At 50.3% G+C, this 22,145-nt stretch overlaps 1 protein-coding gene across 2 annotated transcripts; it reads left to right on the forward strand.

The window, feature by feature from the left end:
• Window positions 1-15: 15 nt before the first annotated feature.
• On the forward strand, window positions 16-22,138 carry LOC111152748 (zinc finger protein 276). 2 transcript variants are annotated; one of them, XM_022511348.1, is made up of 11 exons: window positions 16-282; window positions 4,092-4,395; window positions 4,716-4,762; window positions 4,857-5,303; window positions 6,360-6,438; window positions 7,666-7,749; window positions 18,434-18,544; window positions 18,635-18,710; window positions 19,021-19,138; window positions 21,372-21,471; window positions 21,545-22,138. In XM_022511348.1, the coding sequence occupies exons 1-11, from the start codon at window positions 63-65 to the stop codon at window positions 21,789-21,791; spliced, it is 1,833 nt and encodes a 610-aa protein (XP_022367056.1). In that variant the 5' UTR covers window positions 16-62; the 3' UTR covers window positions 21,792-22,138. The 2 variants fall into 2 exon arrangements, with proteins under 2 accessions (XP_022367056.1, XP_022367057.1); XM_022511349.1 differs by lacking the exon at window positions 16-282 and adding an exon at window positions 325-768.
• Window positions 22,139-22,145: the final 7 nt, after the last annotated feature.

Below are 22,145 nucleotides of genomic sequence, written 5' to 3' on the forward strand. Positions count from 1 at the left end.
CGGGCCGAGCCGAGCGGGGCGGAGCGGAGCGCCGGGGCCGGGCTGGAGCAGCGGCCGCCGCCATGAAGCGGGACCGGCTCGGTCGCTTCCTGTCTCCGGGGGCGGCGGGTCCGCGCGGGGGCTCCGGCGGCGGCAGCGGTAGCGGTAGCGGCCGGACCCGAGGCCGCCCGTCCCGCAGCGGACCGAGCGTGGACGAGGCCGCGGCCTTGGTGGCGGCGCGGCTGGGCTGGGGCCTGGCGCGGGCCCGCGGGGACCCGGGCGAAGACGGCGCCGAGGAGGCAGGTGGGTCGGGCCGGGGCGCCGGGCGGGGGGCGGGAGCGGGAGCGGCGGGTCCCCGGCCGGAGCCCCTCGTGCGGCCGGAGCCCCCCGCGCGCGCTCTCGGCCTTCGTGGGGGGCGGGGGCTGCGGTGTTGGCGGAGACCCTCGGCTGCTGTCGTGCGGGCGGCGACGGGCTCTGGGACGTGTCGCGCCGGGGCCGTGCTCACACGCGGCGCGGGGCTCGCCTGGGACGGAAGCCGCCGGCCCGCGCTGCCAGACACGCGCCCGCAGACCCGGAGCCCCGCGGGCCCCGTGTGGCCCCGCCGCGCCCCGCGCCGTGCGCCTGCGGCCGCCGCCCTGCTCCCCGTGAGCTGCGTTTGGCTTCTGGCCTGGTGCAGAGGACGCTCGAGAGTGAAACCGGGTGGCGGCCGCCCGTCCTTCCTGCCTTCGCGTAGCGTAGTCGCTCGAGGGGCCAGCGTGCGGGGCCGGCTGGCGCGTTGCCTTTTCGTGGGTGAGTAATGTTCCGGCGCGCGCTCGTGTGCTCGTGCGCGCGCCTCACGTCCTCTGGGACGCGGCGGGAGGAGAATTGTCGGGTCAAATGGTAGTTTTACTTCCAGTTTTTAAAAATTTATGGGGGCGCCTGGGTGGCTCAGTGGGTTAAGCCTCTGGCTATCTGTATGTCTTTTTTGAAAAAACGTTCATGTCTTCTACCCTTTTTTTAATTGGATCATTCATTTTGGAGGTGTTGAGTTTTATAAATTATTTATGTATTTTGGGTAGTAGCCCTTTATCAGATATGTCGTTTGTGGGGCGCCTGGGTGGCTCAGTGGGTTAAGGCCTCTGCCTTCGGCTCAGGTGATGATCCCAGGGTTCTGGGATCGAGCCCCACATCTGTCTCCCTGCTCGGCGCGGAGCCTGCTTCCTCCTCTCTCTCTCTGTGCCTGCCTCTCTGCCTACTGGTCTTTCTCTCTGTCTGTCAAATAAATAAAATAAATAAATAATCTTTAAAAAAATAAAAAATCTGTGTATGTGTTTTAGCGAGAGAGCGAGGCCCCACTTACACTTCCCAGAAAGAGAGTACGTGTGCAGGGCGAGGGTTAGAGGGACCCAGGGAAGCAGACTGCCAGCTGAGCAGGGAGCTGCAGGGACACTGGGCTCCATACTGGGCTCCGTGTCCGTCGCCCTGAGATCATGACCCAAGCTGAAGCCGAGTCAGACTCAACCTACTGCTCCACCCAGGCACCCCCCGTAGTTTGAGTTTTAGTATTTTGAGGAACTTTGATAGAGACTGTACCAGATTACATTCCCACCAGCAGTGCCCAGGGGTTCGCTTTTCTCCACGTCCTCCAGCATGCATCATCGTGAACAGGTGTGAGGCGGCGGCTCACTGTGAATTTGGTGCGCATTTCCCTGGTGATGGTGGATGTTGAGCACCTGTACACTTATGCTTGTGTGTGTACTTGCTGGCCGTCTCTATAGCTCTTCTCTTGAAAAACCGTTTAAATCTGCCTTGTTTTAAGATTTATTTATTTGAGAGAGGGACAGGGAGATAGGCAGACGCCCCACTGAGTGGGGAGCCTGGTACTGGGCTTGATCCCACAACCCTGACATCACGAGCCAAAATCAAGTCAGAAACTTAATGACTGGGCCACCCAGGCTCCACTGCTGCCTTTTTTTTAAGTTGGATTGTGTTTCTGGTTTTGAATTGTATTAGCTCTTAATACATATATTTTAGAGATTAATCTTTTCTCTGTTATATGATTGGCAAATATTTTCCCCAATTCAGTAGGTTACCTTTTCTTTTCGTTGATGGTTTTCTTTGCAGTAGAGAAGCATTTCAGTTTGATGTAGTCCCACTTGTTTATTTTTTGCTTTTGTTGCCTTTGTTTTCAATGTTGAATCTAAAAAATGATCACCAAGACTGAGGAGAAGGGATTTACTGCCTGTGTTTTCTTCTAGGACTTTTACAGTTTTAGGTCTCACACTTAGGTCTTAAATCCATTTCGAGTTTATTTTTGTTTATGATTTAAGTTGGGGGCCTAGTTTCATTTCTTTTCCATGTGACTGTCCAGTTTCCTAATACTCATTTATTGAAGAAGAGACAGTCACTTCCCTATTGTACAGGTTTGCCTCCTTTGTAGTAAGTTAATGGACCACACATACGCCCGGGTTTATATCTGGGGTCTCTCTCTCTTTTTTTTTTTTTTTAAGATTTTATTTATTTACTTGATAGATCACAAGCAGGCAGAGAGAGAGGAGGAAGCAGGCTCCCCGCCGAGCAGAGAGCCCGATGCGGGGCTCGATCCCAGGACCCTGAGACCATGACCAGAGACAAAGGCAGAGGCTTAACCCACTGAGCCACCCAGGCGCCCCTGGACTCTCTTATGTTACATTAGCCTGTTTGTCTGTTTTTATGTTATTACTGTACTGTTTTGGTTACTGTAGTTGTGTAATCTATTTTGAAATCAAGAAGTGTGACGCTTCTGGCTTTGTTCCTCTTTCTCAGGATTGCTTTGGCTATTTGGGGTCTTTTGTGGTTCTATATAAATGTTAAGATTGTTCTGTTTTTGTGAAAAATACCATTGGAATTTTGATCAGGATTCCACTGACTCTGTAGGCAGCTGTGGGTGGTGTGAACATGGTAATGGTATTCTAATCCACGAGCACAGAATATTCATTTATTTGTCTCTGGTTTATTTCATTGGTGTCTAAAAGTTTTCAGCATAGAGGTTTCTCACCTCCTTGTTAAAAAGTTATTCATAGGTTTTGTTATTCGTTTTGATGCATTTGTAAGTGCGATTGCTTTCTTAATTTCTTTTTCTGATAGTTCATTGTTGATTTTGTGTCCATCAACTTTAAATATTTAATATTTATAAAACTATATTTTATTTGTGTCTATCAAACTTTATTTGCGTTCCTAGCATTCTTAGACTCTTTTGGTGGAGTCTTTAGGGTTTTCCATATATACTACCATATTATCTGCAGATAGAGACAGTTTTTTTACTTCTTTTTTTTTATTTGGGTATTTCTTATTTTTCTTGGCTAATTGCTCTAAGGCTTCTGGTACTATGTCGAATAGAAGTGGTGAGGGTGGGCGCCCTTATCATGTCCCTAACCTTGAGAGGAAAGCTTTCTGCTTTTCACCTGTGTGTATAATGGTAGCTCTGAGCTTGATACCTGTGACCTTTATTGTGTTGAGGTACATTTTCTTCTGTACCCACTGTGTTCAGAGTTTTTATCATGATGGGCATTGAGTTTTGTCCGAAACTTTCTGCATCTGCTGAGATGCTTGTATGAGTCGCATCACGTGGATAGGTTTGTGAGTGTTGGACCGTCCTTGCACCCCTGGAATAAATCCCACTGGATCATGGTATATGAGCCACTTAGTGTAGTGTTGAATTAGGTGGGCATTTTGGCAGCTGTGTTTGTCAGGGATTTGGCGTGTAATTTTCTTTTCTTGTGGTGTCCTTGTCTGGTTTTGTTATCAGGGTAATTTTGGCCTTGTTGTAGAAGCACTCCGAATTCTCTGAAAGGTTTTCTGGACCGTAGGGCCCTCCATTGAGCACATTCCCCCAAAAGGGTTTATGTTCAGCCGGGAGCGCAGAGCCAGAGCCTTGCCTTTGGCCCAGATGCGGGCTTGTGTCTAAGGCATGTATACGGGGAGGCTCCATGGAGGGTCCTTCACTCGGGCTGGGAGGATGCTGGGAGGATGGCGGAACATGGGCTTCCCCTCCCCTGGGGCCATGTTGCTGCTTTCCTAGGAGCTTGTGTCTTCCATGCCCTGTGCAGCCAGCAGCCTCGCCTGCTGACTTAATGTCTCCTGTGCTTGCCCAGGAACAGGCCGGGCTCTTGCCATGGGGCACTGTCGCCTCTGCCATGGGAAGTTCTCCTCACGGAGTCTCCGCAGCATTTCTGGCAGGGCCCCTGGGGAGAGCTCAGACAGACCCCCCCCAGGGGAACGAGTTTTCATCAGGGACTTCCAGCATCTGCTGGGGGTGGCCGTCCACCAGGACCCAGCTCTGTCTCAGTTTGTCTGCAAGAACTGCCACGCCCAGTTCTACCAGTGCCATGGCCTCCTCAAGTCCTTCCTGCAGAGAGTCAACGTCTCCCCGACAGGCCACCGGAAGACTTGCACGAAGTAGGCGATCCTCCTTCATTCGATTGGTGGGCGTTCAGGGCCCAAGCTCCCTGCGTGCTGGGGAGTGCCGGGGGAGGGGGGCCTCTGCAGTGGGGAGACACATCGTGCCTAGAGGAGCAAACATGTTGGTGTGAGGGAGTTGGACAGACATGCTTGGGGGAGGTGAAGGCCACAAGGGGTTGAGTGCAAGGAGACAGGAGGTGGCCCTTGGAAGAGAAATTCCAGACTGCATGTGGGAGAGGTGGCCTATGAAAGGGATCTGGTGAGCCTCCGTCTTGTTCACTGCCAGCCTGACTTCTGGCCATGCTGATCCTTTGCAGGGTTGGTGCCAAGCCCCCACCAGGGGCAGAGGAGGGAGCGTGTTTGGGTGAGTGTGCCCCTTGTGTGTGGTGTGTGGGTAGGCTCCAGGTGGACTGGGTGCCGACTGGCCGTGGGTGTGGCGTCTCTCTGCCTTTCCTCAGTGGACCTGATCACTTCGAGCCCCCAGGGCCTACGCGACTTGGTGGCGTGGGTGCACGGACACGCAGCCAGCTGTGGGGCCCTGCCTAACCTCCAGAGGACGTTGTCCTCCGAGTACTGCGGTGTTATCCAAGCTGTTTGGGGCTGCAACCAGGGCCACGACTATACCATGGATGCCGACTCCAGCTGCGGGGCCCTCTTGCTGGACAGTGCATTGGCAGTCAAGTGGACATGGGACAAGGAGATGGCCCCGTGGCTGACCCAGCATCGGGGGTCCAGCCCCACTGGGGCTGCCCCTCAGAGTTCCCAGGGCAGAGCAACCGCAGCTCCAGCCGAGACCGAGACGCTGCCCAACACCGACGTGGCCCAGCCTTCTTCAGATGTCAACCCCGTAGGGCCTGGGCTGGGCCCCCCACCTCAGCCAAGTTGCCCCTCAAGTGGGGCCCCAGGTAGGAGCCTCTTGTGGGCTGTTAGACCAGGATTCCTAATCTTGAGCCAGGCAGGGCCCTCAGCAGAAAGCGGGTGTCTGCGTAGTTGTGGACCGTCGCCATGGTGTCATATGCCCCGGCTCTGGGAGAAACGAGGAGGAGTCTGCCTCAGCGCCTCCTCCTGGGCACCTGACACCAGGGAGGGGTTAAGGACTCTGTTACGGCAGTTTCTGTAAAGGCATGCTTGTCTGCCGTCCGGTCTTCCTTGCTAAGCCTGCTCGGGGCCAGGGGGCTGAGAGAGGCAGAAGAATGGGGTCCTTGTTGTGGGACACGGGGGAAGAGGGCGGCTGCCACCTCTGAGGCTGTTTTGGGCCAGCTGCAGGCCATTCTCTGGGTCTCAGCCGGCATCTCTGAGACGCCCCAGCGGGACTGGTATAGACAGGCTCCTCTACCAGCTGGCCAAGAGGAGACACAGGGCCCTTGTTTGGGACCCCATCCCATTGTGCTGTGGTTGGGGTGTCGCTGTTAATGGACTTCGTATTGGGGCGGCTGGGTGGGCTTCCTGCTGCTGCTTGTGGCCTCCGTTTGCACCTGAGCTACCCAGAAAAAAAAGAAAAGCGTGGCTGCCCAGATAGTTCGAGGGGGGGGGGCACAGATGCTGGGAGGGGGAAGGGAATTAAGTCAGAGGGTTCTTAGAACTGCTTTTTTTTTTTTTCCTGCTGTGTGCATGCAATACTTTGATAACAATGATTTTTTTAAATGTCCCGAACATCCACAAAGTGCAAGTCATCCCACCCCAAAACGACTGGATCTGAACCTCTAGGAAGGGCTGGGCTTGCTGATGTGGGCTGTCGGCGAGGGTTTCTGATGCCTGGTGCTGCCCGTGCCTGTGCTAGATGTGGGGGTGGCCGGTCTGGCTATGCAGGGACCTTATGGGGAATGGGACTGGGAGGTGGGTGGGATTTAAGGTTGAAGGACCTCAGGCTCCCCGCAAGGAAGACAGGTGCATGCCTCCTTTCTGGGGAGCACTGCTTGCGCTCCGTGTTGGTAACAGGAGCCTTGTTCTTTGTTTCTCAGGGCGGTTGGGTGAGAAGCAGGTTCCATCTTCAACCTCGGATGATCGGGTAAAAGACGAGTTCAGTGACCTTTCTGAGGGGTGAGAGAAGAGTGGGTTTAAATAGCCTAAAATTCCTCCTTGGAAAACCAAACTCCGCCAACCTGTGTGCTCCCTGCTCGTGTCCTGGCCGGGACCGTCTCCTTCTCTTGGTGGGAAGGAGATGAGTGGCCGCGGGTACCTCCAGGCTTCTTGCTCCTGATCCAGAGGGCCCCCCAGACCTGAGGCATCCGCAGGAGGAGCACAGCCGGGGGGTGTGGAATTAGAGCACTGCGGTCGCTCTTCTGCTGTTGCTGGCTTGTCTCCTTCAAGGCTGTGGTTTTGTGCTAGCCGTAGATGTTATTGAAGCGGGCGAGGTCAGTCTCTGGCCCTTTGTCCTGACATGATTGTGACTTGGGGCAGAGGTTCTGTGCAGGAGGACCAACTGCTCCCAAAAGGCCACTATCAGGGGCTGTTCGCTCCTGGGGCCGCCTCCTGCTTGTCTGCTGAGGGCCCCTCGTGGTGGCAGCCACATGCCAGCCGGCCTTCACACCCTTGCCCCTTGAGCTGTGACTGGAATGCAGACGCGCGCTCAGACACGCAAGGAGGAGGACAGTCTGACTTTTGGCTCAGATCTAGTGGGGTGTCGGTGCGAGTGACTGAGGCGCCGGAAGAACTCAGGCGGGTGCGCGAAGACACCTCCAGGACCGGCAGTGGTCACAGGCTGTCCTGTAGGCCACCAGCCAGCCTGGAGTCTCTCCTTGTCTGGACGCGTGGCAGCCTGCAGGGGAAGGCCATGGTGTACCAGCCCGTCTGTGTCCACTGTCCTGTAGAGACTGAACTCATGCTTTAGGGTAAAGGTTACAGATGCACACATCTTTTCCTGGCCTTTGCGACCTTTGCAATGGCCAGCAGCTGACACATCAGCTGGATAGGTGCTCACAGTTGTGGGAAGCAGGTGACTCATAGTCTGAGAGTCTACTTTCTGAGAAGCCTACCTCTTTGAGGTCTTCGTGTGCTACCTGGGGCCCCCTAGAGAGGTTCTTTCCAAGTTCAGGTCCTGGTGTGAGGGGAGTGTGGCTTCTGGGGGATCATCAGTTTCCAGTTTGCTGGCCTGCCCTTTTTGTTAGGAGAGGAGTTCAGAAATTTGGGGATTTTTAGGTTTCTAAGACCTTGTTAGGAGTGCAGAAACATGGAGTATGGAGATTTGATGGTATTTCTAGACAGGAAGTGTCACTGGATCTGTCCTACACCACAGGCCTTTGCTAAAGGTTCTCTCTTCTTCCCTAGGGACATCGTGAGTGAAGATGAAAATGATAAGAAGCAGAATACCCAGTCCTCAGACGAATCCTTCGAGCCTTACCCAGAAAAGAAGTAAGGGGGGCAGTCTTGTTCCATGTCCCTAGGGTGTGGGAATGGCGTCACTGGGTAACCTGGAAACCTGTGTCTGCCTGGTAGGGTCACTGGGTGGGAGTCGTCGGGACAGAGAATGAAGGCTCCTACTTCCTGGTCTGCCCTTCCTCAGCACACGTTTCCCGCTGCTCTTTGGCCTGACGACTCTAGCCCAGTACTGTGTGGCTTCAGCCGGAGGCCTTTCTTACTTCAGTGCTGAGACCTGGTCTCTGTGTCCTGTGGGAGTGGCAGGGCCTGTGGACGTGACTCAGCATCATTCTGGGAGCTCTCTGCTTTCCCTTCTGCCTGCTCTGCCCTCAGTCAAACCACAGTCATGTCTGTCGTGTCCCCTCTGATTTCCTGCAGGAACCTCTACCCTGCACTTCTTTCTGCTGCTTTGCTGAGGTGCTTGGAGACTCAGGGACCCAGCCCTGCAGTTGCTCTCAGATCTGCCTCTGGCACTGATTTCTTTTTTTTTTTTTTTTAAAGATTTTATTTATTTATTTGAGAGAGAGCACATGAGCAAGGAGAAGGTCAGAGAGAGAAGCAGACTCCCCGTGGAGCTGGGAGTCCGATGCGGGACTCGATCCCGGGACTCCAGGATCATGACCTGAGCCGAAGGCAGTTGTCCAACCAGCTGAGCCACCCAGGCGTCCCTCTGGCACTGATTTCTACACCACTTCCCTGTAGAGTTGCCTCTGTGGCCTTGTCTCGACCTTTCCTTTTCAGGGATTTGTGTTTTCTCTCAGGATACAGCGTCCTGGCAGGGAAGGCTGACGTATACTTGTGTCACTTTCCTCCCTGCCTTAAGCGCAGGAACACCGAGAACACCGGCAGTTGGCCACTGCCCCACTTGGTGCTGTTGAGCATTTCACGGTCGAGCGCAGACCGGAAGCGCCGCACCGTCAGCCAAGAAAACGCAGCGCAAAGATCAAAGAGCAAACCTGACTCCCTTTTCACTTGAGCTTTAACGGCTGTGGAAAAAGAAACAGAAGCCAGGCCCTGCGGGAGGTGGGACCAGGTAGCAGTGGGCTGGCCACAGCTCTGGGTTCACCTTTGTGCCCACAGAGACACTCAGACCTGGTGGCCACGTGGTTCCTTGGGTGCTACAATGTGAATCACAACTGGAAACCTAGGACAGGGCCTCTGAGTAGCCCTCGTCCATGTGACTTTGTTTTAGCAGACATGCCGGTCCCCTTAGCTGGGACTGAGCCACCCAGGTGCCCCCCATTTTATATTTGTAAATGTGCAGTTAATTCAGGGCATCGAGTACACTTATAGTGTTGTGCAGCCACCACCACTATTTCTAAACTTTTCATCATCCCAAGTAGAAACTGCTCCTGTTAAGTAATGATCTCCCTCCTCCCCCTCTCCCAGGCTCGGGCAGCCGCTAATCTAGTTACATCAGAGTACCTCATGGAAGTGGAAATACGTATTTGTCCTTTTTGATAGGATTCTTTTATTTGACATAATGTGTCTTAGATTGATCTGTGTTGTAACGTGGAACAGAACTTGGTTCCTTTCTGTGACTGAATATATTCTGTTGTACGGATGGGCCACAGTGTGTTGATCCATTTATCTGTCATTTTGGGTTATTTCTACCTTTTGGCTGTTGTGAATAATATTATGAATACTGGCCTACAAGTATCTGTTTGAGGGGCGCCTGGGTGGCTCAGCTGATAAAGCATCCAACTCTCTTTTTTTTTTTTTTTTAAGATTTTATTTATTTGACAGAGATCACAAGCAGGCAGAGAGGGAGGCAGAGAGAGAGGAGGAATCTGAGCAGAGAACCGATGCGGGGCTCGATCCCAGGACCCTGGGATCATGACCTGAGCCTAAGGCAGAGGCTTAACCCAGTGAGCCACCCAGGCGCCCTTTTGTTTATTTTTACAGTGAAGTACAGTCGGCGTACAGTGTTTGTGTCAGGCCCACAATGTAGTGACTCAGTAATTCTGTATGTTGTGCCGTACTCGTCGAGGTGGTGTTGTTGCCGTCTGTCGCCGTGCAGCCCTGTTAGAGTTCCACTGACTATGTACTCTGTTTATGGGGCTGTTTCTGCTTTTGTTCGTTTTGTTTTTTATTCCACATACAGGTAAAACATAGGTTATTTCTCTTTCCTTGAATTAGTTCGCTTAGCAGAATGCTCTCTAGGTCCATCTACGTTGTTGTAAGATCTTATTTTTCTTATGGATGAGTGATGTTCCATTATATACATACCACGTCGTTTTTATCCATTCATCTTGGAGCCCTTATGTTGCTTCCATGTTGTTGGAATCTTGGCTGTTGTAAATAGCATTGCCATAAACATAAGGGACCTGTGTCTTTTTGAATTAGTATTTTCTTTTTGTTTGGGTAAATATAGTAGTGGAATTACTAGATCACACGCTGTTCCTATTTTTAATTTTTTATTATTTATTTATAAGACTTTATTATTTGATAGAGACAGACACAGCAAGAGAGGTAACATAAGCAGGTGGAATGGGAGAGGGAGACGCAGGCTCCCCGCTGAGCAGGGGGCCTGGGGCTTGATACCAGGGCCCTGGGATCATGACCTGAGCCAAAGCCAGACGCTTAACAACTGAGCTACCCAGGCCCCCCCATTAAGTTTTTTTTTTTTTTTTTTTTTAAGGTTTTATTTATTTATTTGATGGAGAAAGAGAGATCACAAATAAGCAGAGAGGCAGGCAGAGAGAGAAGTAGGCTCTCTGCTGAGCAGAGAGCCCGATGTGGGGACTTGATCACAGGACCCTGGGATCATGACCTGAGCTGAAGGCAGAGGCTTAACCCACTGAGCCACCCAGGCGCCCCGACCCTCTTAAGTTTTTAATTGTAATTCCAGTATAGTTAACGTACCATATTCTGTTAGTTTTATGTGTACATATTTTTAATTTTTTAAAAAGAATTTATTTATTTGAGAGAGTGAGAGAGAGAGAGAGAGAGCAGGAGAAGAGAGAGGGTTAGGGGGAGAAGCAGACTCCCCGCTGAGCAGGGAGCCTGATGCAGGACTCAATCCCAGGACTCCAGGATCATGACCTGAGCTGAAGGCAGTGGCTTAACCTACCCAGGCGTCCTATGTTTAATTTTCTGTGGTGCATCCGTACTGCTTTCCACAGTGGCTCTTCTTTTTTTCTAATTTTTAGTGTCGTTAACACAGTGTTATATTAGTTTCAGGCATATAATATAGTGATTCAAACCTGTTTTCCTTGGGGCGCCTGGGTGGCTCAGAGGGTTAAAGCCTCTGCCTTCCGCTCAGGTCATGATCCCAGGGTCCTGTGATCGAGTCCCACATCGGGCTCTCTGCTCAGCAGAGAGCCTACTTCTCTCTCTGCCTGCCTCTCTGCTTATTTGTGATCTCTGTCAAATAAATAAATAAAATCTTTAAAAAAAAAACAAACCTGTTTTCCTTTTTAGTATTCATCCTCTTGGGTGTGATGCAGTACCCCATTGTCATTTTGGTTTGCATTTCCTTAGTGATTAGTCACGGTGGACATCTTTTAACATGCTTATATTTTTTGAGAAATGTCTATTTAAGTCTTTTGCCTTTTTTTCCCCCTTTGGATTTGAAAGTTTTTTTTCTTTTTATTTATTCTTGCCCATTTTTAAATTGGCTTGTTTTATCTTTATGCTGTTGAGTTGTAAAGTACATTTTCTCCCATTCAGTGGATCATCTTTTTCATTCCCTTGATACTTTCCTTTGGTGCACAAAAATTTTTAATTTTAATTTTGAAATCCAATTTACCTGTTTTTACTTGTGTTGCTTTGCCTTTTTTTTTTTTTCCTTTAAATCTCTGTGTTCAACGTGGGGTTCAGACTCACAACCCCAAGATCAAGAGTCGCAGGCCCTGCTGTGGCGGCAGCCCAGTGGCCCGTGTTGCTTTACCTTCGATGTTATATTCCAGAAACTGTTGCCAAATCCAAGGTCATGTTTTCATCCAGCAGTTTGATAGTTTTAGCTCTTACGTCTTTGATTTATTTGAGTTAGTTTTTGTATATGGCGTGAGTTCGGGATCCAGTTTCATTCTTCGGCCCATGGACATGCAGCTCTCCCAGCCCCATTTGTTGAAGAGACCGTCCTTTCCCCAGTGACTGGTCTTGGCGCGCTTCTCAGAAAATCAGTTGATTTCTTGTGAGGGGTATATTTTTGGGCTCTCAGTTCTCTTCATTTAGTCTGTGTCTGTTTTTGTGCTACTACCACACTGTTTTGATTATTGGAGCTTTACAATAAATTTTGGAATCAGAAGTGTGAGTCCTCCAGCTTTGTTTTTGAGACTCATCTCGCTGTTTAGTGTCCCTTTAAATCCCATGTTAAGCTTAGGATTGCTTTTTTTGTTTCTGCCAAAAACACCACTGGGTTAGGGTTAGGGATTGAATCTGTAGCTTGCTTTGGGAGTATTGCCATCTTGATGTTAATCCTGCAGTCCATAAACCTGGGGTGTTTTCCCACTTATTTAGGTCTTTTTAAATTTCTTTCAGCAGTATGTTTTGGTGTTCGGTGTATAAGTCTCTCATCTCCTTGGCTAATTTTATTCCTAACTATTATTTTTAATGCTAGTGCAAATGAATTATGTTTTAAGTTTTGTTTTGCATCATTCATTTTCAGAACTGGTTTTTGTGTGTTGATTATGTACCCTGCAGCTTTGCTGAATTTGTTTATTTTTGTGTGGATTCTTCAGGGTTTTCTACATAGGAGATCATGTTATTTGTGCACAGAGGTGCACACGGAGCAGAGAGCCCGATGCGGGGCTCGATCCCAGGACCCTGGGATCATGACCTGAGCCGAAGGCAGAGGCTTTAACCCACTGAGCCACCCAGGCACCCCTTTTTTTGGTAATTTAGATCCCCTCTCTTTTTCTTGCCTGATTGCTGTGTCTAGAACTTCTAATACTATGTTGAATAGCAGTGGAGAAAATCGGCATCTTTGTCTTTTTTTTTTTTTTTTTTAAAGATTTTATTTATTTTTTTGACAGACAGAGTTCACAAGTAGGCAGAGAGGCAGGCAGAGAGAGAGGAAGGGAAGCAGGCTCCATGCTGAGCAGAGAGCCTGATGCGGGGCTCGATCCCAGGACCCTGGGATCATGACCTGAGCCGAAGGAGAGAGAAGCAGACTCCCCGTGGAGCTGGGAGTCCGATGCGGGACTCGATCCCGGGACTCCAGGATCATGACCTGAGCCGAAGGCAGTTGTCCAACCAGCTGAGCCACCCAGGCGTCCCTCTGGCACTGATTTCTACACCACTTCCCTGTAGAGTTGCCTCTGTGGCCTTGTCTCGACCTTTCCTTTTCAGGGATTTGTGTTTTCTCTCAGGATACAGCGTCCTGGCAGGGAAGGCTGACGTATACTTGTGTCACTTTCCTCCCTGCCTTAAGCGCAGGAACACCGAGAACACCGGCAGTTGGCCACTGCCCCACTTGGTGCTGTTGAGCATTTCACGGTCGAGCGCAGACCGGAAGCGCCGCACCGTCAGCCAAGAAAACGCAGCGCAAAGATCAAAGAGCAAACCTGACTCCCTTTTCACTTGAGCTTTAACGGCTGTGGAAAAAGAAACAGAAGCCAGGCCCTGCGGGAGGTGGGACCAGGTAGCAGTGGGCTGGCCACAGCTCTGGGTTCACCTTTGTGCCCACAGAGACACTCAGACCTGGTGGCCACGTGGTTCCTTGGGTGCTACAATGTGAATCACAACTGGAAACCTAGGACAGGGCCTCTGAGTAGCCCTCGTCCATGTGACTTTGTTTTAGCAGACATGCCGGTCCCCTTAGCTGGGACTGAGCCACCCAGGTGCCCCCCATTTTATATTTGTAAATGTGCAGTTAATTCAGGGCATCGAGTACACTTATAGTGTTGTGCAGCCACCACCACTATTTCTAAACTTTTCATCATCCCAAGTAGAAACTGCTCCTGTTAAGTAATGATCTCCCTCCTCCCCCTCTCCCAGGCTCGGGCAGCCGCTAATCTAGTTACATCAGAGTACCTCATGGAAGTGGAAATACGTATTTGTCCTTTTTGATAGGATTCTTTTATTTGACATAATGTGTCTTAGATTGATCTGTGTTGTAACGTGGAACAGAACTTGGTTCCTTTCTGTGACTGAATATATTCTGTTGTACGGATGGGCCACAGTGTGTTGATCCATTCATCTGTCATTTTGGGTTATTTCTACCTTTTGGCTGTTGTGAATAATATTATGAATACTGGCCTACAAGTATCTGTTTGAGGGGCGCCTGGGTGGCTCAGCTGATAAAGCATCCAACTCTCTTTTTTTTTTTTTTTAAGATTTTATTTATTTGACAGAGATCACAAGCAGGCAGAGAGGGAGGCAGAGAGAGAGGAGGAATCTGAGCAGAGAACCGATGCGGGGCTCGATCCCAGGACCCTGGGATCATGACCTGAGCCTAAGGCAGAGGCTTAACCCAGTGAGCCACCCAGGCGCCCTTTTGTTTATTTTTACAGTGAAGTACAGTCGGCGTACAGTGTTTGTGTCAGGCCCACAATGTAGTGACTCAGTAATTCTGTATGTTGTGCCGTACTCGTCGAGGTGGTGTTGTTGCCGTCTGTCGCCGTGCAGCCCTGTTAGAGTTCCACTGACTATGTACTCTGTTTATGGGGCTGTTTCTGCTTTTGTTCGTTTTGTTTTTTATTCCACATACAGGTAAAACATAGGTTATTTCTCTTTCCTTGAATTAGTTCGCTTAGCAGAATGCTCTCTAGGTCCATCTACGTTGTTGTAAGATCTTATTTTTCTTATGGATGAGTGATGTTCCATTATATACATACCACGTCGTTTTTATCCATTCATCTTGGAGCCCTTATGTTGCTTCCATGTTGTTGGAATCTTGGCTGTTGTAAATAGCATTGCCATAAACATAAGGGACCTGTGTCTTTTTGAATTAGTATTTTCTTTTTGTTTGGGTAAATATAGTAGTGGAATTACTAGATCACACGCTGTTCCTATTTTTAATTTTTTATTATTTATTTATAAGACTTTATTATTTGATAGAGACAGACACAGCAAGAGAGGTAACATAAGCAGGTGGAATGGGAGAGGGAGACGCAGGCTCCCCGCTGAGCAGGGGGCCTGGGGCTTGATACCAGGGCCCTGGGATCATGACCTGAGCCAAAGCCAGACGCTTAACAACTGAGCTACCCAGGCCCCCCCATTAAGTTTTTTTTTTTTTTTTTTTTTAAGGTTTTATTTATTTATTTGATGGAGAAAGAGAGATCACAAATAAGCAGAGAGGCAGGCAGAGAGAGAAGTAGGCTCTCTGCTGAGCAGAGAGCCCGATGTGGGGACTTGATCACAGGACCCTGGGATCATGACCTGAGCTGAAGGCAGAGGCTTAACCCACTGAGCCACCCAGGCGCCCCGACCCTCTTAAGTTTTTAATTGTAATTCCAGTATAGTTAACGTACCATATTCTGTTAGTTTTATGTGTACATATTTTTAATTTTTTAAAAAGAATTTATTTATTTGAGAGAGTGAGAGAGAGAGAGAGAGAGCAGGAGAAGAGAGAGGGTTAGGGGGAGAAGCAGACTCCCCGCTGAGCAGGGAGCCTGATGCAGGACTCAATCCCAGGACTCCAGGATCATGACCTGAGCTGAAGGCAGTGGCTTAACCTACCCAGGCGTCCTATGTTTAATTTTCTGTGGTGCATCCGTACTGCTTTCCACAGTGGCTCTTCTTTTTTTCTAATTTTTAGTGTCGTTAACACAGTGTTATATTAGTTTCAGGCATATAATATAGTGATTCAAACCTGTTTTCCTTGGGGCGCCTGGGTGGCTCAGAGGGTTAAAGCCTCTGCCTTCCGCTCAGGTCATGATCCCAGGGTCCTGTGATCGAGTCCCACATCGGGCTCTCTGCTCAGCAGAGAGCCTACTTCTCTCTCTGCCTGCCTCTCTGCTTATTTGTGATCTCTGTCAAATAAATAAATAAAATCTTTAAAAAAAAAACAAACCTGTTTTCCTTTTTAGTATTCATCCTCTTGGGTGTGATGCAGTACCCCATTGTCATTTTGGTTTGCATTTCCTTAGTGATTAGTCACGGTGGACATCTTTTAACATGCTTATATTTTTTGAGAAATGTCTATTTAAGTCTTTTGCCTTTTTTTCCCCCTTTGGATTTGAAAGTTTTTTTTCTTTTTATTTATTCTTGCCCATTTTTAAATTGGCTTGTTTTATCTTTATGCTGTTGAGTTGTAAAGTACATTTTCTCCCATTCAGTGGATCATCTTTTTCATTCCCTTGATACTTTCCTTTGGTGCACAAAAATTTTTAATTTTAATTTTGAAATCCAATTTACCTGTTTTTACTTGTGTTGCTTTGCCTTTTTTTTTTTTTCCTTTAAATCTCTGTGTTCAACGTGGGGTTCAGACTCACAACCCCAAGATCAAGAGTCGCAGGCCCTGCTGTGGCGGCAGCCCAGTGGCCCGTGTTGCTTTACCTTCGATGTTATATTCCAGAAACTGTTGCCAAATCCAAGGTCATGTTTTCATCCAGCAGTTTGATAGTTTTAGCTCTTACGTCTTTGATTTATTTGAGTTAGTTTTTGTATATGGCGTGAGTTCGGGATCCAGTTTCATTCTTCGGCCCATGGACATGCAGCTCTCCCAGCCCCATTTGTTGAAGAGACCGTCCTTTCCCCAGTGACTGGTCTTGGCGCGCTTCTCAGAAAATCAGTTGATTTCTTGTGAGGGGTATATTTTTGGGCTCTCAGTTCTCTTCATTTAGTCTGTGTCTGTTTTTGTGCTACTACCACACTGTTTTGATTATTGGAGCTTTACAATAAATTTTGGAATCAGAAGTGTGAGTCCTCCAGCTTTGTTTTTGAGACTCATCTCGCTGTTTAGTGTCCCTTTAAATCCCATGTTAAGCTTAGGATTGCTTTTTTTGTTTCTGCCAAAAACACCACTGGGTTAGGGTTAGGGATTGAATCTGTAGCTTGCTTTGGGAGTATTGCCATCTTGATGTTAATCCTGCAGTCCATAAACCTGGGGTGTTTTCCCACTTATTTAGGTCTTTTTAAATTTCTTTCAGCAGTATGTTTTGGTGTTCGGTGTATAAGTCTCTCATCTCCTTGGCTAATTTTATTCCTAACTATTATTTTTAATGCTAGTGCAAATGAATTATGTTTTAAGTTTTGTTTTGCATCATTCATTTTCAGAACTGGTTTTTGTGTGTTGATTATGTACCCTGCAGCTTTGCTGAATTTGTTTATTTTTGTGTGGATTCTTCAGGGTTTTCTACATAGGAGATCATGTTATTTGTGCACAGAGGTGCACACGGAGCAGAGAGCCCGATGCGGGGCTCGATCCCAGGACCCTGGGATCATGACCTGAGCCGAAGGCAGAGGCTTTAACCCACTGAGCCACCCAGGCACCCCTTTTTTTGGTAATTTAGATCCCCTCTCTTTTTCTTGCCTGATTGCTGTGTCTAGAACTTCTAATACTATGTTGAATAGCAGTGGAGAAAATCGGCATCTTTGTCTTTTTTTTTTTTTTTTTTAAAGATTTTATTTATTTTTTTGACAGACAGAGTTCACAAGTAGGCAGAGAGGCAGGCAGAGAGAGAGGAAGGGAAGCAGGCTCCATGCTGAGCAGAGAGCCTGATGCGGGGCTCGATCCCAGGACCCTGGGATCATGACCTGAGCCGAAGGTTCATTAACCGACTGAGCCACCCAGGCGCCCTTGTCTTGTTCTTGATTCCAGGGAAGCTTTCAGTCTTCCAGTTGAGGATGATGTTAGGTATAGGCTCGTCGCATAATGTCCTAAGAAGTTCCTTTTGTTTCTGACTGTTTTCTTTAAATGTTTGGATCTGAAAAGGAAAAAAAATGTACACTTCTCTTTATATACTTTTTTAAAGATTTTATTTGAGAGACAGAGAGCATGAGCAGAGGGAGGGGGAGAGGGAGAAGCAGATTCCTGCTGAGTGTGGAGCCAGAGGCAGGACTCGATCACAGGACCCCAGGATCATGACCTAAGTCGAAGGCAGACGCTTAACCCACTGAGCCACAGGCACCCTATGTCGCTTTAAATCTTCACTAGGCCCCACGGGGAGATTGGTACATCTGAACTGGTCCTTCAGGGATTCGTCAGACTGAATAAAAGGTCCCCACTGTCCACGCTGGCCCTAGCAGCAGGACTGAGGAGCAGGGATGGCAGCTGGTGGGGCAACACCGCGCTCTCCCAAGAACACGCATCTCCCTCTGAGCCCCCGCCTGGTGGCTGGGCACCTCCCATCAGGTTCCAAAACTGTTGGTTCTGATCTTTTCTAGCCTGGTGCTGGTTTTGTTGGAGGGACTGACCCCTAAAGCTTCCCCAATCCATCATTTAATATGATGTCTCCAAGAAGTGTTCGGTTTTGATGTTTAGGGAGTGAAGTTTGAGTCCTGATAACCCAGCCGTCCCTGCCCCTTGCCTTCCCGAGGCGGCAGTGCAGAGCCTCTGCCTTTGCTAGGAGTCGGTCTAGCTCTGGTGGCTAAGGTCAGTTTGAAAGCCGGCCGGGGAGCGCTGAGACTGAAACAGGTTGCCGTGGAAGCCTGGGGGAAGGCCCGCCTCTCCTGTTGGAGGAGAGAGAAGCATGAAGACAAGTGAGAGAATACGTGCGAGAGAGACCAGAAGCAGCACTGAATCTGATTGTTCCCCCTCCCCCCATGTTTTTTTTGCCCCCCTTCATAGGGTCTCTGGCAAAAAGAGTGAAAGCAAAGAAACCAAGAAGTCTGAAGAGCCAAAAATTCGAAAGAAACCTGGCCCCAAGCCAGGCTGGAAGAACAAGCTCCGCTGTGAGAGGTGAGGGCCTGGGGTGGGGCCGCCGTGCCCGGGGGGGTGGGGGGGTGGGGGGGGTGGGGGCAGCGGCTCCATGTGTGCTCTGCCTTGCAGGGAGGAGCTGCCCACCATCTACAAGTGCCCTTACCAGGGCTGCACGGCTGTGTACCGAGGGGCCGACGGCATGAAGGTAAGCAGGGCCTTGCCCCGGGGCCAGGGGTTATCTTCCATGTGTGGCTGACCGGGGGGCCCAGGTTGCTGTAGAGCCAGGCGTAGACCCGTTCCCCGGGCCTCATGCAGCCTCGTGGGCAGAGTGGAGCAGCTAGGGGCCAAGAAGTGAGCCTTCTGCTGTGCGACAAGCACCCACTTCCGGTGGAGGGACGGGCGGTTGGGTCTCTCCCTTGGAGGGTGCTGTGTAGGGCCTGTGGGAGGCCTGTGCTGTGTGATCGGGGGTGACTGTCCTGGCCGGGGCACTCAGGGTCTTGCTGTCCCTCCCGCAGAAGCACATAAAGGAGCACCACGAGGAGGTCCGGGAGAGGCCCTGCCCCCACCCCGGCTGCAACAAGGTGTTCATGATCGACCGCTATCTGCAGCGGCACGTGAAGCTCATCCACACGGGTACGGGCCCTGTTCTCCCACCCGCTCGCCTGCACAGCCCCCTGGGTGGCTGCTGGGGGCTGGACGCCCTTCAGAGGTGCCTGGGGCTGTGTCTCAGTTCCTTGAGGGTCGTGCGTCAGTGGTGTGGGACTGACCGCAAAGAAATCCCAGTGCCTGGGGGTTTTTCTCATTACTTTAAAAAAGTGACATTTATTACATGCTTTTCGGATTGTAAAAGTAACCCACGCGCATTGTAGCAGTTGTAGAAACTAAGCACCTAGAAGATGGTAAGCGCCTTCCCTCCACACTTCCCGTTGGTTCTGGTTTTGTGTCTGTGCCTTTTTCTGGGTGTTTTTGAGAGTAATGGCCTGATGAAGTCCTGTGGGGCCCTGTAGTGTAGTGGGCCTGTTCCCCAGGGCCCGGTGCCTCGGGGCTAGGGTTGGGGGGGTGCGCTCTGCTCTCGTGTCCTGGCCGTTTTAGCCTTCAGACCAGTCGTCTGCAGAGGCTGTCTGCGCCTGGTGTGGGCGGTGCCTGGTCTGAAGGTGGTGCGCAGCCGGCTGTGCTCTGGTCTGTTTGGGAAATGAGACCTGCTGGCACAGACTCTGGAACTCCCGGGGCGCGGAACGTGGTATGAGCAGGGGTTTGGGCTGGTCTTTGGGGGAGGGGGCCTGCTGTGCCGGGACTGAGGCCGGTGGAGTGCAGGTAGCTTGGTGTGAGTTAGGAATGGAGTATTGTTGTCCATGCTGGTTCCTGAGGTGGACCTTTGTTTATGCTGGGGGCGGGGGAGGTAAAGGGCACCTGCTGTTCCTTCGCTCCTAGAGCGATCTCTCCAGGATGCCCCCTGAGCTGAGCACATAACCTCCACCCCCAACCCATGGGCCCCAGGTGCTCTTGTATGTTCACAGGCTGTGCGCTTGCTCCGAGAGCGGCAGTGCCCTCTGGGCTCTCCCTGAGCCTAGCCCACTGACCTTTACAATTCCAGGCTTGAAGCCCCAGTAGTTGCAAGAACTGGGGAGACTCAGGCCCTCGGCGCCTCTGGCTTTCCAAGCCCGTCGCTCTGGGGACTCCTTATCCCTGTGAGCTGGTCTGTCTCTTGCTCTTCTCCCCAAAGGCGGCTCCCTCCTTCTCTACCTTTAGTTGTGGGGTTGCTTTTGCCAGTCTTCAGGTCCATTTCTGGGGTATTTGGGAGGATGTGATAGTTACCTAAGTGTGTTTGTGGGGTGATGTGAGCCGAGGGCCCTCTCCCTCTCCGCACCCATTCTCTGCATCCACATTACAACCCTGGGCTCATGTGTGTCTGTTACAGTTTTGACTCCCCTCCCTTTAACGACATGATCTGTGCCACCTGTGTTAGAAGCCCAAGGACTGTGCACTGGACCCCTGCTGCTGCAGCTTCTCCCCACAAAGCTGCTGTCCTGCGTGGGCATCACCCCCTTTAAATGACCCGTGCATTGTGTATCTGTTTATCCCTAAACAGAAATTGTGCTTGTTTTTGTTAAAATGACTTACTATAGAAAGTTACACTTTACTTTTTTTACCCAGATTTGTCAGTTTTATTGTTGAACAAATCTATTGGTTGGTCTCACCGTGAAACCATTTTTCCTGTGTTTTTTGCTTTTGAGCCACCCCGGACATCGGACACAAATAATTCCCTCAAACTGGGCCTTCAAGTTGTGTCCCAGTTCAGACACCAGTGGTCATAACCATTAGTTTTTTTTTTTTAAACACCAAGAGGGTGGACTGTGAACTTGGAAGGGTGCATTGTACCTAGTAGGGGAGAGCGCCAGTCGGGTGGGTGTTTGTAGGTGGAATGGCAGTGAGGAACAGGCTCGTGGCCACCACCCCAGGCACACGTCCAGGCGTAGAACTGACTTGACTCTTGGGTTTTTGTTCAAGAGTATAAGAAATTTATTTGCTAAGTGGATATCCCCTTCCCCTACCTTGGACCCAATATGGGGATGATTTTTAGAGCAGTAGTAATCAGTGACGCTTTAGTGATTTGGATGTCCTCTAAGAATCTTTGCTTGAATAGATCTAGAGTTTCTCTTTTAGAAAACAGGCTTCACCTGTGTACAGTAGCTGGCGAAGTCTCCGCCAGGTGACATTTTTAAGCAATTTTAACAAAAAGCTTTACATTAGAAACGTTTTCCCTCTCTCAGTAAAACTGGGTTCGCACGGCTCCTTGCTTGGGCCCCCATGCTCCGTGGGAGGGCTGGGCACTTCCGCGCGGTGCTCACCGGCTCTCTGCCCCCAGAGGTGCGGAACTACATCTGCGACGAGTGCGGGCAGACCTTCAAGCAGCGGAAGCACCTTCTCGTGCACCAGATGCGCCACTCGGGAGCCAAGCCTCTGCAGTAAGTGTGGGGACGGGCACCTTCTCACGCCACGCTGCACCCACGCCCTCACTCACCTGACCCTGTCCCCCAGGTGTGAAGTCTGTGGCTTCCAGTGTCGGCAGCGGGCCTCCCTCAAGTACCACATGACTAAACACAAGGCTGAGACCGAGCTGGACTTTGCCTGTGACCAGTGTGGCCGGCGGTTCGAGAAGGCCCACAACCTCAATGTGCACATGTCCATGGTCCACCCTCTGACGCAAACCCAGGACAAGGCACTGCCCCTGGAGCCACCGCCTGGGACTGTGGAGGGCCAGGCCGTGAAGCCCGAGCCCACCTGAACACAGGCGCTAAATGGGGTTAAGACAGTTTCGGTAGTTCCTCATATGCAACCTGATGGCACAGCTTTGCTCGCTCGCTCCCCTGGAGCCCCCGTGCTGTACCCCCCACTGTGTCAGGAGGACACTGATCTGCCGTGTGGTGAAGGTGGGCTCGGTGTGCAACTCATGTAGCCTTTCCAGCCTCCACTCTGGGACCAGCATCTTCCTACAAATACTGAGTGACTCGGGGCCAGATGGATTTTAAATAATTGATTCCCGTTCCCCACCAAAGCAATCAAGGAGATTTGTAATCCACTTTTTAGTGCAAAAGCTCCATGTTATGCTTGTAATAAATTATTTACAAAGGAGCTGGGC

Source organism: Enhydra lutris, unplaced genomic scaffold (assembly GCF_002288905.1).
Source record: "Enhydra lutris kenyoni isolate GAN:26980312 unplaced genomic scaffold, ASM228890v2 scaffoldscaffold30, whole genome shotgun sequence".
Classification (NCBI taxonomy): Eukaryota; Metazoa; Chordata; class Mammalia; order Carnivora; family Mustelidae; genus Enhydra; species Enhydra lutris.

What these genes read in the sequence shown, in the direction of transcription:
- LOC111152748 (XM_022511348.1), top strand. Translation starts at nt 63, where the DNA reads ATGAAGCGGGACCGGCTCGGTCGCTTCCTGTCTCCGGGGGCGGCGGGT. An exon ending in CACCGGAAGACTTGCACGAA is followed by an intron (nt 4,396 to 4,715) that starts GTAGGCGATCCT and finishes GATCCTTTGCAG; the next exon opens with GGTTGGTGCCAAGCCCCCAC. An exon ending in CCCCTCAAGTGGGGCCCCAG is followed by an intron (nt 5,304 to 6,359) that starts GTAGGAGCCTCT and finishes TTTGTTTCTCAG; the next exon opens with GGCGGTTGGGTGAGAAGCAG.